At 38.8% G+C, this 17,931-nt stretch overlaps 1 protein-coding gene across 4 annotated transcripts in view; it reads left to right on the top strand.

Moving 5' to 3' along the window:
* p115 (General vesicular transport factor p115) overlaps positions 1-17,931 on the top strand; it is a 93,289-nt gene that overhangs the window by 25,953 nt on the left and 49,405 nt on the right. For 2 of the 4 annotated variants that reach the window (XM_070082343.1, XM_070082407.1), the window contains exons 8-11: positions 8,151-8,380; positions 9,633-9,787; positions 12,667-12,690; positions 16,381-16,499. In XM_070082343.1, coding sequence (XP_069938444.1) covers positions 8,151-8,380; positions 9,633-9,787; positions 12,667-12,690; positions 16,381-16,499 — 528 coding nt within the window. The remainder of the gene's footprint in view (positions 1-8,150; positions 8,381-9,632; positions 9,788-12,666; positions 12,691-16,380; positions 16,500-17,931) is intronic. The other 2 variants (XM_070082527.1, XM_070082471.1) reach the window with 1 other exon arrangement.

Genomic DNA, 17,931 nt, shown 5'->3' with positions numbered 1-17,931 from the left:
CTTAGTGTGAGTGTTCATACGTTTTTGCTGCAGTGTTAATGTTTGATTATGGGGTGCTGCCATAGACCCCACCTTCATTCTGAAATTTGAAACACTACTGGCCCCAAGGGTTTCAGATAAAGGGTTGTGGACCTGTATTAAGTTATCAGTAGAACTAGACATAAAAATAAAAGAGTAAAATGCATATACGTACAGTACACTCATTACCTAACTTAATATATTTGTAGCCTTAATATAGGGTGAAAGGTGAGTAGTATTTATTGTAGGAAGTCTAAGTGTGGTAGCCTGCACAGCTATATTAATTTGTTTTGCTGTGACTGTATATATTTTGTTTATATGATACATAGCATGTATCTTATATAATTTTTTTAAAAATATAGATAGATTAATGAAAATATCTATAGGTTGGTAGACAGCAACCACCCAGGGAGGTACTACCGTCCTGCCAAGTGAGTGTAAAACGAAAGCCTGTAATTGTTTTACATGATGGTAGGATTGCTGGTGTCTTTTGTCTGTCTCATAAATATGCAAGATTACAGGCATGTCTTGCTACTTCTACTTACACTTAGGTCACACTACACATACATGTACACATTTATTTATACACACTCATCTGAGTTTTCTTTGATTTTATCTTAATAGTTCTTGGTCTTATTACTTTTCCTTTTATATCCATGGGGAAGTGGAATAAGAATCTTTCCTCCGTAAGCCATGCGTGTTGTAAAAGTCAACTAAAATGCCGGGAACAATGGGCTAGTAACCCCTTTTCCTGTAAAGATTACTAAAAAGAATAAGAAGAAGAAAATTGTCAAAGTGGGAAGTCTGAATGTGCGTGGATGTTGTGCAAATGATAAGAAAGAGATGATTGTGGATGTTATGAATGAGAAGAAACTGGATGTCCTGGCTTTAAGTGAAACAAAGCTGAAGGGGGTGGGAGAGTTTCAAAGGAAAAGAATAAATGGGATTAGGTCAGGGGTTTCAAATAGAGTTAGAGCTAAAGAAGGAGTAGCAATAATGTTGAAGGATAAGATATGGCAGGAAAAGAGGGACTACAAATGTATAAATTCAAGGATTATGTGGAGTAAAATAAAGATTGGATGTGAAAAGTGGGTTATAGTAAGCGTGTATGCACCTGGAGAAGAAAGAAGTGTAGAGGAGAGAGAGAGATTCTGGGAAATGTTGAGTGAATGCGTGGGGAGTTTTGAATCAAGTGTGAGAGTAATGGTGGTTGGGGATTTCAATGCTAAAGTGGGTAAAAATGTTATAGAGGGAGTAGTAGGTAAATTTGGGATAATTTTTTTTTTTTTTTATTATTATCACACCGGCCGATTCCCACCAAGGCAGGGTGGCCCGAAAAAGAAAAACTTTCACCATCATTCACTCCATCACTGTCTTGCCAGAAGGGTGCTTTACACTACAGTTTTTAAACTGCAACATTAACACCCCTCCTTCAGAGTGCAGGCACTGTACTTCCCATCTCCAGGACTCAAGTCCGGCCTGCCGGTTTCCCTGAATCCCTTCATAAATGTTACTTTGCTCACACTCCAACAGCACGTCAAGTATTAAAAACCATTTGTCTCCATTCACTCCTATCAAACACGCTCACGCATGCCTGCTGGAAGTCCAAGCCCCTCGCACACAAAACCTCCTTTACCCCCTCCCTCCAACCCTTCCTAGGCCGACCCCTACCCCGCCTTCCTTCCACTACAGACTGATACACTCTTGAAGTCATTCTGTTTCGCTCCATTCTCTCTACATGTCCGAACCACCTCAACAACCCTTCCTCAGCCCTCTGGACAACAGTTTTGGTAATCCCGCACCTCCTCCTAACTTCCAAACTACGAATTCTCTGCATTATATTCACACCACACATTGCCCTCAGACATGACATCTCCACTGCCTCCAGCCTTCTCCTCGCTGCAACATTCATCACCCACGCTTCACACCCATATAAGAGCGTTGGTAAAACTATACTCTCATACATTCCCCTCTTTGCCTCCAAGGACAAAGTTCTTTGTCTCCACAGACTCCTAAGTGCACCACTCACTCTTTTTCCCTCATCAATTCTATGATTCACCTCATCTTTCATAGACCCATCTGCTGACACGTCCACTCCCAAATATCTGAATACGTTCACCTCCTCCATACTCTCTCCCTCCAATCTGATATTCAATCTTTCATCACCTAATCTTTTTGTTATCCTCATAACCTTACTCTTTCCTGTATTCACCTTTAATTTTCTTCTTTTGCACACCCTACCAAATTCATCCACCAATCTCTGCAACTTCTCTTCAGAATCTCCCAAGAGCACAGTGTCATCAGCAAAGAGCAGCTGTGACAACTCCCACTTTGTGTGTGATTCTTTATCTTTTAACTCCACGCCTCTTGCCAAGACCCTCGCATTTACTTCTCTTACAACCCCATCTATAAATATATTAAACAACCACGGTGACATCACACATCCTTGTCTAAGGCCTACTTTTACTGGGAAAAAATTTCCCTCTTTCCTACATACTCTAACTTGAGCCTCACTATCCTCGTAAAAACTCTTCACTGCTTTCAGTAACCTACCTCCTACACCATACACTTGCAACATCTGCCACATTGCCCCCCTATCCACCCTGTCATACGCCTTTTCCAAATCCATAAATGCCACAAAGACCTCTTTAGCCTTATCTAAATACTGTTCACTTATATGTTTCACTGTAAACACCTGGTCCACACACCCCCTACCTTTCCTAAAGCCTCCTTGTTCATCTGCTATCCTATTCTCCGTCTTACTCTTAATTCTTTCAATTATAACTCTACCATACACTTTACCAGGTACACTCAACAGACTTATCCCCCTATAATTTTTGCACTCTCTTTTATCCCCTTTGCCTTTATACAAAGGAACTATGCATGCTCTCTGCCAATCCCTAGGTACCTTACCTTCTTCCATACATTTATTAAATAATTGCACCAACCACTCCAAAACTATATCCCCACCTGCTTTTAACATTTCTATCTTTATCCCATCAATCCCGGCTGCCTTACCCCCTTTCATTTTACCTACTGCCTCACGAACTTCCCCCACACTCACAACTGGCTCTTCCTCACTCCTACAAGATGTTATTCCTCCTTGCCCTATACACGAAATCACAGCTTCCCTATCTTCATCAACATTTAACAATTCCTCAAAATATTCCTTCCATCTTCCCAATACCTCTAACTCTCCATTTAATAACTCTCCTCTCCTATTTTTAACTGACAAATCCATTTGTTCTCTAGGCTTTCTTAACTTGTTAATCTCACTCCAAAACTTTTTCTTATTTTCAACAAAATTTGTTGATAACATCTCACCCACTCTCTCATTTGCTCTCTTTTTACATTGCTTCACCACTCTCTTAACTTCTCTCTTTTTCTCCAGGGGTAAATGTAAATGGGGAGCCTTTAATTGAGCTATGTGTAGAAAGAAATTTGGTAATAAGTAATACATATTTTATGAAAAAGAAGATAAATAAATATACAAGGTATGATGTAGCATGTAATGAAAGTAGTTTGTTAGATTATGTATTGGTGGATAAAAGGTTGATGGGTAGGCTCCAGGATGTACATGTTTATAGAGGGGCAACTGATATATCGGATCATTATTTAGTTGTAGCTACAGTTAGAGTAAGAGGTAGATGGGAAAAGAGGAAGATGGTAACAACAAGTAAGAGGGAGGTGAAAGTGTATAAACTAAGGGAGGAGGAAGTTCGGGCGAGATATAAGCAACTATTGGCAGAAAGGTGGGCTAGTGCAAAGATGAGTAGTGGGGGGATTGAAGAGGGTTGGAATATTTTTAAAAATGCAGTATTAGAATGTGGGGCAGAAGTTTGTGGTTATAGGAGGGTGGGGCAGGAGGAAAGAGGAGTGATTGGTGGAATGATGAAGTAAAGGGTGTGATAAAAGAGAAAAAGGTAGCTTACGAGAGGTTTTTACAAAGCAGAAGTGTTACAAGAGCAGCAGAGTATATGGAGAGTAAAAGAAAGGTGAAGAGAGTGGTGAGAGAGTGCAAAAGGAGAGCAGATGAAAGAGTGGGAGAGGCACTGTCAAGAAATTTTAATGAAAATAATAGAAAAATTTGGAGTGAGTTAAACAAGTTAAGAAAGCCTAGGGAAAGTATGGATTTGTCAGTTAAAAACAGAGTAGGGGAGTTAGTAGATGGGGAGAGGGAGGTATTAGGTAGATGGAGAGAATATTTTGAGGAACTTTTAAATGTTGAGGAAGAAAGGGAGGCGGTAATTTCATGCACTGGCCAGGGAGGTATACCATCTTTTAGGAGTGAAGAAGAGCAGAATGTAAGTGTGGTGGAGGTATGTGAGGCATTACGTAGAATGAAAGGGGGTAAAGCAGCTGGAACTGATGGGATCATGACAGAAATGTTAAAAGCAGGGGGGGATATAGTGTTGGAGTGGTTGGTACTTTTGTTTAATAATGTATGAAAGAGGGGAAGGTACCTAGGGATTGGCGGAGAGCATGTATAGTCCCTTTATATAAAGGGAAAGGGGACAAAAGAGATTGTAAAAATTATAGAGGAATAAGTTTACTGAGTATACCAGGAAAAGTATACGGTAGGGTTATAATTGAAAGAATTAGAGGTAAGACAGAATGTAGGATTGCGGATGAGCAGGGAGGCTTCAGAGTGGGTAGGGGATGTGTAGATCAAGTGTTTACATTGAAGCATATATGTGAACAGTATTTAGATAAAGGTAGGAAAGTTTTTATTGCATTTATGGATTTAGAAAAGGCATATGATAGAGTGGATAGAGGAGCAATTTGGCAGATGTTGCAAGTATATGGAATAGTTGGTAAGTTACTAAATGCTGTAAAGAGCTTTTATGAGGATAGTGAGGCTCTGGTTAGGGTGTGTAGAAGAGAGGGAGAATACTTCCCGGTAAAAGTAGGTCTTAGACAGGGATGTGTAATGTCACCATGGTTGTTTAATATATTTATAGATGGGGTTGTAAAAGAAGTAAATGGTAGGGTGTTTGGGAGAGGGGTGGGATTAAATTATGGGGAATCAAATTCAAAATGGGAATTGACACAGTTACTTTTTGCTGATGATACTGTGCTTATGGGAGATTCTAAAGAAAAATTGCAAAGGTTAGTGGATGAGTTTGAGAATGTGTGTAAAGGTAGAAAGTTGAAAGTGAACATAGAAAAGAGTAAGGTGATGAGGGTATCAAATGATTTAGATAAAGAAAAATTGGATATCAAATTGGGGAGGAGGAGTATGGAAGAAGTGAATGTTTTCAGATACTTGGGAGTTGACGTGTCGTCGGATGGATTTATGAAGGATGAGGTTAATCATAGAATTGATGAGGGAAAAAAGGTGAGTGGTGCGTTGAGGTATATGTGGAGTCAAAAAACGTTATCTATGGAGGCAAAGAAGGGAATGTATGAAAGTATAGTAGTACCAACACTCTTATATGGATGTGAAGCTTGGGTGGTAAATGCAGCAGTGAGGAGACGGTTGGAGGCAGTGGAGATGTCCTGTCTAAGGGCAATGTGTGGTGTAAATATTATGCAGAAAATTCGGAGTGTGGAAATTAGAAGGTGTGGAGTTAGTAAAAGCATTAGTCAGAGGGCAGAAGAGGGGTTGTTGAGGTGGTTTGGTCATTTAGAGAGAATGGATCAAAGTAGAATGACATGGAAAGCATATAAATCTATAGGGGAAGGAAGGAGGGGTAGGGGTCGTCCTCAAAAGGGTTGGAAAGAGGGGGTAAAGGAGGTTTTGTGGGCTAGGGGCTTGGATTTCCAGCAAGCGTGCATGAGCGTGTTAGATAGGAGTGAATGGAGGCGAATGATACTTGGGACCTGACGATCTGTTGGAGTGTGAGCAGGGTAATATTTAGTGAAGGGATTCAGGGAAACCGGTTATGTTCATATAGTCGGACTTGAGTCCTGGAAATGGGAAGTACAATGCCTGCACTTTAAAGGAGGGGTTTGGGATATTGGCAGTTTGGAGGGATATGTTGTGTATCTTTATACGTATATGCTTCTAAGCTGTTGTATTCTGAGCACCTCTGCAAAAGCAGTGATAATGTGTGAGTGTGGTGAAAGTGTTGAGTGATGATGAAAGTATTTTCTTTTGGGGGATTTTCTTTCTTTTTTGGGTCACCCTGCCTCGGTGGGAGACGGCCGACTTGTTGAAAAAAAAAAAATCTATAATAATGTATTATACGACATTTAAAGCATTCCAGAGAGATTATTATTATTGCCATTGGCATACCTTGTTCACTGAGTTTAATTATTTCTAACATGGCATTTAAAGTAAAAGGCTTATGACTCCTCTTTTCATCACAATTACCCTTAGATGCCATCATAAATGAGAGGATGAGTAAACAAGAGAGAACGAGTAAACAAAAGAGTAAATGAGAGAGAGAGAACAAGTAAACCAAAGAGAACGAATAAGCAAGAGAGAGAGAACGAGTAAACGAGAGAGAGAACAAGTGAGAGAGAGAGAGTAAGCAAGTGAGAGAGAGAGAGAATGAGTAAGCAAATAAATGAGAGAGATGCAGAGTTCATGGAGAATATAAACAAATCAAGAGTGAATGGGTGGTGGATGGTCAGACAACCATGTATTAATACCTGTCTGGTTGCTGGTCAGTAAGTGTTCATTTTGCATTATGCATTCATTTGTGAAACGTTTCCACCACAGTGCAAGCACCTTACATTGTGTACAAGTTGTCTTAACATTGGTGCAGTAGAGTACATAATGGCAACATTCCCATTCTCATGTAACACCATTTTGAGAGCGAGTGATGCTATTTATGAGTGAAGGCATGACGTTCACTGGTGGTAAGTTCCAGCTGCTTAGGTATAGAAAGAATGAAGAACTCAAAAGGAACACTATACATGTATACAAAACTCAAGAGGGTCACCAAACAGAATGAAAGGAACACATAAAAAAACTGGGAATAATTATGTCAGCTGACCTTTCTTTTAAAGACCATAACAAAACAAAGATCACAACAGTCAGAAAGATGATGGGGTGGGTATTAAAAATTTTCAGATCAAGGGAAATAATGCCAATGGTGACACTCTTCCAATCGCTAGTGCTCCCTCATTTAGAATATTGCTCAGTGCTGATGGCCCCATTCAAAGCAGGAAAATATCAGAGCTGGAACAAATACAGAGATCGTTTATGGCTCACATTGAGCCAGTAAAGCACCTAAATTACTGGGAACGCCTTCAAGTCTTAAACATGTCCCATTGGAGTGGAGGAGAGACAGATACGTACATGATAGTATATACCTGAAAAGTACTCAAGGGCCTGGTTCCAAATCTGCACACTGCCATAACAACATACTGGAGTGAGAGATATGGGAGGAAGTGCAAAATAAACCCAGTCAGGAGCAGGGGTGCAGTGGGGACAATAAGGGAGCACTGTATCAACATTCGGGATTCAAGACTATTCAACATCTTACCAGAAGATGTCAGAAACATGGCTGGAACAAGTGTAGAAACCTTCAAGAGGAAACTGGACAAGTATCTTCACCAGGTGCCAGGTCAACCAGGCTGTGATGGATATTTGGGGCAGTGGGCCTCCAGCAGCAACAGTACGAGATGAGCCTGGCCCATGGCTGGGCTCCAAGAGTAGTGAAACTCTCGAAACTCTTCAAAGGTATATCAAAGGTAAGGTATGTATGAGTGATGGTGAAAGTGTTGAATGATGATGAAAGTTTTTTCTTTCTTTTTGGGTCACCCTGCTTTGGTGGGAAATGGCCGATGTGTTAAAAATTGAGATGTCCGTATTTGCGAATCACCATAAAACGGGGCTATCCTGTACATTTTAACGAAGAAATGTTGATTTTTATATTAAAATTTTGGGAGATTGTGTTCACTCTTATTTTAAAACTGACTCTCAAAAAACTGAGGTACTCTGTTGTCTCCAAAGATAATTAAGTAGTGCTAATTTATAAAATTTCTCAAAAGTGAATTAGCAGAGGTAGAAAACTCATCAAAATCAGGAGTTGGATGTAATTTATTCATCAGTAAACCTGCAGGTTAACCTGTAATTTTGGGCTGTCACTTTTTTTTTGTATGTGAACTGTATACTGTCATTTTTTGTTTGAAGAAAAGCTTAAAATGTGACTGTGTATACAGTAGTTACCTTTCAACAGCTAGTGCAAACTTTGGTGGCCCCTCAGAACCCAGCACAAGTGGTTACATCATGCCAGAAGGTAATGAATCAGTGTGGACTTCTGCAAGCCCTCACTGGACTCTTAATGGCCTCGGGTGTTCCTGTTGACATCCTCACTGACACCATTACCACTGTCTCAGACATGATTCGTGGTAGCCAACCTAATCAAGAATTTTTTGCTAGTATGATGGCCCCTTCATCACCGCCTAGGTATTGGTTACTACAGTATAAGTTTACATGTAACTTACTCTTAATAGAAAATAGTTACAGTACAGTATATGTATATAAGAAAAGGTTATGTTGGCTGTGCCTTTTGTAAGTGTTACAAAAAATTCTTATGTTAATAATTAATAATAAGAGTGTTAATATTAACAACAATAATATTAATAATATTGAAAGTGTTGAATGATGGTGAAAGTGTTTTTCTTTTTTGGGTCACCCTGCCTCGGTGTTGAAAAACAAAGACTAGCAACCACCCAGAGAGGTACTACCATCCTTCCAGATGACTGAAATGGAATCCTGTAATTATTTTACACATTAATAGAACTGCTTGTGGCTTTTCTTTCTGTCTAATAAACATGCAAGATAACAGGTACATCTTGCTACTTTTGCTTACACTTAGGTCACACTACACATGCATCTACACATATTTATACACACTCATCAGATATATCAGGTCATTATTTAGTTTTAGCTACAAGTGAGAGTATGAGGTAGATAGGGTGCAGGGAGAATGGTATCAATAAGAGAGAGAGAGAGAGAGAGAGAGAGGTGAAAGCTTATAAACTAAAGGAGGAGGTAGTTAGGTAAGATATAAGCAACAATAGGGAGAATGGGCAAGTGAGAGTATAGGTAATGAGGAGGTTGAAGAGTTGTGGGGTAGATTAAGAATACAGTGTTATTGTGCAGCAGAAGTTTGTGGATATAGGAGGGTGGGTGTAGGAGGGAAAAGGAGTGATTGGTAGAATGAATGATAAGGTAAAGGGAGTGGTAAAGGAGAAAAAGTTAGTTTATGAGAGATTTTACAAAGCAGAAGTGATATCAGGAGGGTGGAGTACATGGAGAATAAAAGAGAAGTTATGAGAGTAGTGAGAGAGTGTAAAAGGAGAGCCAATGAGAGTTTACACTTGGAGTATACCTGGAGGGTGTTCCGGGGGTCAGTGCCCCCTGCAGCCCGGTCCATGACCAGGCCTCGTGGTGGATCAGGGCCTGATCAACCAGGCTGTTACTGCTGGCTGCACACAAACTGATATACGAACCACAACCTAGCTGGTCAGGTTCTGTCAGCAAATTTTGCTAAGAATAAGAAAAAGTTTTGGAGTGAGAGTAACAAGTCGAGAAAGCCTAATTTGAATATGGTGTGACTGTACTTATCAATCAAGAATATCTTTCAAGTCCAATGCAACACTACATTTTGAATTAATAATTTTTGGGGGATTATTAATAAATACATATTTTGCAGACCAGCTATTGTGGTGTTATTGATGTCAATGGTAAATGAGAAGCAGCCCTTCATTCTACGATGTGCAGTCCTTTACTGCTTTCAGTGTTTCCTCTACCGCAACCAAACTGGCCAGGCTCAGATTATCCAGACACTACTGCCGCAAACTGCTGATGGTATGTCAGCGTGATCCTATACCCATCTATTCAAAAATTATTTTAAATGTAAATTATGTTTATTTAGAAATTTATATGAGTCTTCTATATTGTAAATACTGTTCTCATTGTTTTATCTACACAGAAGCCCTCAGTTTAATGGACTTCATGTCAACCAATTCATATTGACACATGATGCAGAGTAAAGCAATAAGTTTGTTAAAGTATTACTTGTTTATCATTGTGATTGATGAATAAATAAATAAATTATGCTAAACCTTGAGGAAAATGCTGGTCTTTGATATGTTTATGCTCAGCATGTTACTTATGTAGAGGTGAGTATATGTATAAAGAGTATACATTCATTTTGGTTTACAGTTAGTTTTATCTTGGTGAGAATATGATCATTATTGTTTAGCTTTGTTGGTATCTGCATCGTTATGATTCATGAACTAAGACATTTATTGCTTGGTGAAATGATCAATTTTTTATTTTTTTCAAAATTTGCCTATTTGTTGAACTAGAGACTGTCTAATTGATAATAATTTGATTTTATGTATAATTTCTTAATATTAATTATGTATATAAATTATGTTCAGCTCACTTATTATCTTGGGTGACATAATTTATTTGAAAATGTCACTATATTCTTATTTTTATTTAATTTTTAAAATAATTTATATAATTACATTAAGATAATTAATTATATTTAAATGATTATCATTTACTATGAATAAGTTGAAGTCGTAATAAAAACAATTTATTACAGTAATAGTATTTTAATTTGGATGTATATTTATAATTGATAAAATAACATTAGGAATTATTCAGCAAATTCTATTATATTTTATGGGTGGTGGCAACTATAGAAGGTAGTGTACCTGGGGAGAGACTTGCAGGTCAGGTACCAGGTTTGATGGTTGGTAATTACATGTTCTTACAGTAACCAAGTGTTTTACAGAAAGAAAATAGCAGTGTTATACTTACTCTTCTTACTCTCAAAATTAATTTAAAAACTAATCTGTATTGTCTGCTTTGTTACATTAATTTGCTAAAATGCCTTCTAGTTTCCAAACTTTTTGAATGACTCCACTTACCAGGCTTCCTTAATGACTAGGCAGAGCAGGAGAGGGGTCATGGAGGCTTCAGGTCACCCAGATTAAGTTTTGAACCTAACCTAGCTTAACCTTTTCCAAAAATGAGGAATATTCACTCAGATTCATTTTCATTTGCTTTTAAAATCACACTCCACTCTCTGAGGCTGACTGTCATACTCATTCTCACTCATCTTCATTTACTCTTTTTCACATATTCTCACTCATTCACTCTTGCTGAATCTCAGTCACTCTCACATGATGAAAATAATAATAATGATAAAATATTTCATCATCTTTCAACACACCGGCCGTATCCCACCGAGGCGGGGTGGCCCAAAAGGTAATATATACAGGAGAAGGGGTTACTAGCCCCTTGCTCCTGGCATTTTAGTCGCCTCTTGCAACACACATGGCTTACGGACGAAGAATTCTGTTCTACTTCCCCATGGAGGTAAGAGGAAATAAACAAGAACAAGAACTAGAAAGAAAATAGAAGAAAACCCAGAGGGGTGTGTATATATATGCTTGTACATGTATGTGTAGTGTGACCTAAGTGTAAGTAGAAGTGGCAAGACGTCCCTGAAATCTTGCATTTGTATGAGACAGAAAAAACCCCACCAGCAATCCTTTTTTCTTTCTTTCAACAAACCGGTCGTATCTTACCAAGGCAGGGTGGCCCAAAAAGAAAAACAAGTTTCTCTTCTTAAATTTAGTAATTTATACAGGAGAAGGGGTTACTAGCCCTTTGCTCCCAGCATTTTAGTCGCCTCTTACAACACGCATGGCTTATGGAGGGAGAATTCTGTTCCACTTCCCATGGAGATAAGAGGAAATAAATAAGAACTAGAAAGAAAATAGCAGAAAACCCAGAGGGGTGTGTGTATATATATGCTTGTACATGTATGTGTAGTGTGACCTAAGTGTAAGTAGAAGTAGCAAGACGTACCTGAAATCTTGCATGTTTATGAGATAGAAAAAAGGACACCAGCAATCCTACCATCATGTAAAACAAGTACAGGCTTTCATTGTACACTCACTTGGCAGGACGGTAGTACCTCCCTGGGTGGTTGCTGTCTACCAACCTACTATCTAGGATATTTTATCATACTGAAATAATAATTCTTTTTGTTTAACACGTCGGCCGTTTCCCACTGAGGCAGGGTGACCCAAAAAGAAAGAAAAAACTTTCATCATTTAACACTTTCACCATCACTCATACATAATCACTGTCTTTGCAGAGGCACTGAGATACGACAGCTTAGACGTCCCTCCAAACTGCCAATGTCCCAAACCCCTCCTTTAAAGTGCAAGCACTGTACTTCACATTCCCAGGACTCAAGTCCAGCTAACTGGTTTCCCTGAATCCCTTCACAAAATATTATCCTGCTCACACTCCAACAGCTCATCAGGTCCCCCCAAAAATTTGTCTCCATTCACTCCTATCTAACACACTCACACACTTGCTGGAAGTCCAAGCCCCTTGCCCACAAAACCTCCTTTACCCCCTCCTCCAGCCTTTTCAGGGACAACCCCTACCCCACCTTCCTTCCCCAACAGATTTATATGCTCTCCAAGTCATTCTACTTTGTTCCACTCTCTCTAAATGACCAAACCACCTCAACAGCCCCTCTTCAGCCCTCTGACTAGTACTTTTAGTAACTTTACACCACCTAATTTTCACACTACGAATTCTCTGCATTATTTTGCACCACACATTGCCCACATTATAATAATAATACAAGTATACTTAGAGATAATTTGATGTTTTATGATTCTCTTCTAACTATTAAGTGTTTTTTACAGTTGTACCAGGAGCTAAACCTTTTCGTAAGTGGCAGTACTTTTGTGCACCTCACACCAGTCTCTTCACTACTCTCCATAGTGTACCTCACACCAGTCTCTTAGACCAGTCTTCACTGTTATTCATAGTACACCTCATACCAGTCTTCACTACATAGTACATCTCACACCAGTCTTCACTACATAGTACATCTCACACCAATCCTCACTACATAGTACATCTAACACCAGTCTTCACTACATAGTACATCTCACACCAGTCTTCACTACATAGTACATCTCACACCAATCCTCACTACATAGTACATCTAACACCAGTCCTCACTACATAGTACATCCAACACCAGTCTTCACTACATAGTACATCTAACACCAGTCTTCACTACATAGTACATCTAACACCAGTCTTCACTACATAGTACATCTAACACCAGTCTTCACTACATAGTACATCTCACACCAGTCTTCACTACATAGTACATCTCACACCAGTCCTCACTACATAGTACATCCAACACCAGTCTTCACTACATAGTACATCTCACACCAGTCTTCACTACATAGTACATCTCACACCAGTCCTCACTACATAGTACATCTAACACCAGTCTTCACTACATAGTACATCTCACACCAGTCCTCACTACATAGTACATCTCACACCAGTCCTCACTACATAGTACATCCAACACCAGTCTTCACTACATAGTACATCTAACACCAGTCTTCACTACATAGTACATCTAACACCAGTCTTCACTACATAGTACATCTAACACCAGTCTTCACTACATAGTACATCTAACACCGGTCTTCACTACATAGTACATCTAACACCGGTCTTCACTACATAGTACATCTAACACCAGTCTTCACTACATAGTACATCTAACACCAGTCTTCACTACATAGTACATCTAACACCAGTCTTCACTGCATAGTACATCTCTCACCAGTCTTCACTACATAGTACACCTCATACGAGTCTTCACTACATAGTACATCTAACACCAGTCTTCACTACATAGTACATCTAACACCAGTCTTCACTACATAGTACATCTAACACCAGTCTTCACTACATAGTACATCTCACACCAGTCTTCACTACATAGTACATCTAACACCGGTCTTCACTACATAGTACATCTAACACCAGTCTTCACTACATAGTACATCTCACACCAGTCTTCACTACATAGTACACCTCACACCAGTCTTCACTACATAGTACATCTCACACCAGTCTTCACTACATAGTACATCTAACACCAGTCTTCACTACATAGTACATCTCACACCAGTCTTCACTACATAGTACATCTAACACCAGTCTTCACTACATAGTACATCTCACACCAGTCTTCACTACATAGTACATCTAACACCAGTCTTCACTACATAGTACATCTCACACCAGTCTTCACTACATAGTACACCTCATACCAGTCTTCACAACATAGTACATCTCACACCAGTCTTCACTACATAGTACACCTCATACCAGTCTTCACTACATAGTACACCTCATACCAGTCTTCACTACATAGTACACCTCATACCAGTCTTCACTACATAGTACACCTCATACCAGTCTTCACTACATAGTACACCTCATACCAGTCTTCACTACATAGTACATCTCACACCAGTCTTCACTACATAGTACACCTCATACCAGTCTTCACTACATAGTACATCTCACACCAGTCTTCATTACATAGTACATCTAACACCAGTCTTCACTACATAGTACATCTCACACCAGTCTTCACTACATAGTACATCTCACACCAGTCTTCACTACATAGTACATCTCACACCAGTCTTCACTACATAGTACATCTCACACCAGTCTTCACTACATAGTACATCTCACACCAGTCTTCACTACATAGTACACCTCATACCAGTCTTCACTACATAGTACATCTCACACCAGTCTTCACTACATAGTACACCTCATACCAGTCTTCACTACATAGTACATCTCACACCAGTCTTCACTACATAGTACATCTCACACCAGTCTTCACTACATAGTACATCTAACACCGGTCTTCACTACATAGTACATCTAACACCGGTCTTCACTACATAGTACATCTAACACCAGTCTTCACTACATAGTACATCTAACACCGGTCTTCACTACATAGTACATCTAACACCAGTCTTCACTACATAGTACATCTCACACCAGTCTTCACTACATAGTACATCTAACACCAGTCTTCACTACATAGTACATCTCACACCAGTCTTCACTACATAGTACATCTCACACCAGTCTTCACTACATAGTACATCTAACACCAGTCTTCACTACATAGTACATCTAACACCAGTCTTCACTACATAGTACATCTCACACCAGTCTTCACTACATAGTACATCTAACACCGGTCTTCACTACATAGTACATCTAACACCGGTCTTCACTACATAGTACATCTAACACCGGTCTTCACTACATAGTACATCTAACACCGGTCTTCACTACATAGTACATCTCACACCAGTCTTCACTACATAGTACATCTCACACCAGTCTTCACTACATAGTACATCTAACACCAGTCTTCACTACATAGTACATCTCACACCAGTCTTCACTACATAGTACATCTCACACCAGTCCTCACTACATAGTACATCTAACACCAGTCTTCACTATATGTACACATCACACCAATCTTCACTACTCTGCTTAGTGATGCATTGTACACAGTTTTTCATAGAAATTTACCATATGATTGCGCTCATTGCAACACATTGCTTAGACTCATGTTTACTTGTGCATGAATTAGCTCAGAATATGTTGCATTAAGCTTGCTAATGCAGGTTACCCCACTGTACTGTTGTACTCATCATGTACATGAATGTAATTTACTTTGCATTTACAGTTTACTTATACTAATTGTCTTAGTATTGTACTGATATATATTTTTTTATTTTTTTCAACATATCAGCGTTTCCTATGGAGGCAAGGTGACCTAAAAAGAAAAACAAACATTATTCTTCTTACATGTAGTAATTTATACAGGAGAAGGGGTTACTAGCCCCTTGCTCTTGGTATTTCCGTCACCTCTTGCAACATGCAAGGCTTATGGAGGAAGGATTCTTTTGCACTTCCCATCGAGATAATTTTTCATATCATATGAAAATATTTTAACATATTTGATTTGCTTTTTGTGAATATTTTTATTAGTAAATCTATTTATTCTTGAAAAGTTTTGTTCATTAACAAAGTTGAAATAGAAGATTTGAAGAATATTTTTATTTTTCAGGTATTGTATAGTATTTTAACCCATTTTCTACAGTTTATTTCAATAATAAATACATAATTCTGCTACATTTTATAGCACTGATTTTAATGTGAATCAGTGGAAGTGATTACCACACCCAGAATTTTCATTTGTTAGTTGGCTAGCAGACTTAGACACTTGAGCTTATCACTCTGTTTATTAGTAACTAGAGATTATTGTAGTACTATAAATAAAACTATTCTTTTAATCTGCTTTAAAATTGGTTTTGTCATTGTTTTTTGCTTGAAAGGTTAATGAAATTGATATACACTATTGAAAAGTTAATGAAATTGATATGCTGTTGAAAAATTAATAAAATTGATATAATGAGTATACCAATTTTCCTATTGTGTTATTAAATTTAGTCATAAAATGATTGATAAGTGATTCATTATTATTTTATTCCTAGCTAACTCAGTGACAGCAGGTCAGCTACTGTGCAGTGGACTCTTTTCACTTGACCCGGTCTCTAACTGGTTTGCTGCAGTAGCTCTAAGTCATTCCTTGGTTGATAATGCAACACAGAAGGTATGTACCATAACAATCACTTATATGCAATTTGATGGACTTTAGTAAATCTGTATATATTTTGTCTAATTTTGTCTGTGATCATAATTTTGTGTAATTTCTCATTGTACCTCTGTTTTGTTTAGATCAGTACCAAAGAGGATCTCACAGTAGGAATTAAAATATTGTTTTATATCTGTTCTTCAAGGGTGTATAAATCTGTAGTGGAGAGAAGGAGGGGTAGCAGTCATCCTAGGAAAGGATGGACTGGGGGGGGGGGTAAAAGAGGTTTTGTGTGCAGGGATGTGTGAGCATGTTAGATAGGAGTGAGTGGAGATGAATGGTTTTTGGGACCTGACAAGCTGTTGGAGTGTGAGCAGGGTAATATTTTGTGAAGGGAATCAGGGAAACCGATTAGCCAGACTTGAGTCCTGGAGGTGGGAAGTACAGTGCCTACACTTTAAAGGAGGGGTTTAGGATAGTTGCTGTTTAGAGTGACATCTAAACTGTTGTATCTGGGTGCCTCTGCAAAGACAGTGATGGTATGAATGATGGCAATTTTTTTTTTTTTTTTTGGGGGGGGGGGGTCATCCTGCATCTGTGGGAGACAGCCAACATATTAAAAAAAAATCTATTCTATTTTCAAAATAGAAAAGGTAGGGGGAAGGGTAAAGGAGGCTTTGAGTGCTAGAATCTTGAGCAGCCATCCGGCTTGCGTGAACACGTTAGCTCAGAGTAAGTGGAGACAAGAGATTGTATGACAGTGTGTGGTTGGAGTGTGAGCAGGGTAACATTTATGAAGGGATTCAGGGAAACAGGTTAGCCTGACTTGATTCCTAGAGGAGGCACATATTGTATAGTGCCTGCACTCTGAAGGTGTGAGCATATCACAGTTTGGAAGCTTATTTGAAATGTGATAGCTACACACTTCTGGCAAGGAAGCTGTTGAATGAATGATGGTAAATGATTCTTTTTTTTGGGGGGGGTAGGAGGCTCATGTTACCATGGTGTGAAATGGCTGGAGTCTCTTAAAGAAAATCTTTATTTCAAAATATGTATATTAATATTTAGTAATATTTAGTGAAGGGATTCAGGGAAACCGGTTATTTTCATATAGTCGGACTTGAGTCCTGGAAATGGGAAGTACAATGCCTGCACTTTAAAGGAGGGGTTTGGGATATTGGCAGTTTGGAGGGATATGTTGTGTATCTTTATATGTGTATGCTTCTAGACTGTTGTATTCTGAGCACCTCTGCAAAAACAGTGATAATGTGCGAGTGTGGTGAAAGTGTTGAATGATGATGAAAGTATTTTCTTTTTGGGGATTTTCTTTCTTTTTTGGGTCACCCTGCCTCGGTGGGAGACGGCCGACTTGTTGAAAAAAAAAAAAAAAAAAAAATGTATATTAATATACTTGTACTATGTGTAAAGGAAAAGTAAGAATAGGTAGAGA

This window comes from Cherax quadricarinatus, chromosome 1, assembly GCF_038502225.1.
Source record: "Cherax quadricarinatus isolate ZL_2023a chromosome 1, ASM3850222v1, whole genome shotgun sequence".
NCBI classification, from domain to species: Eukaryota; Metazoa; Arthropoda; class Malacostraca; order Decapoda; family Parastacidae; genus Cherax; species Cherax quadricarinatus.
The sequence above is the reverse complement of the archived record's forward strand: the minus strand, read 5'-3'. Positions and strand labels throughout refer to the sequence as shown.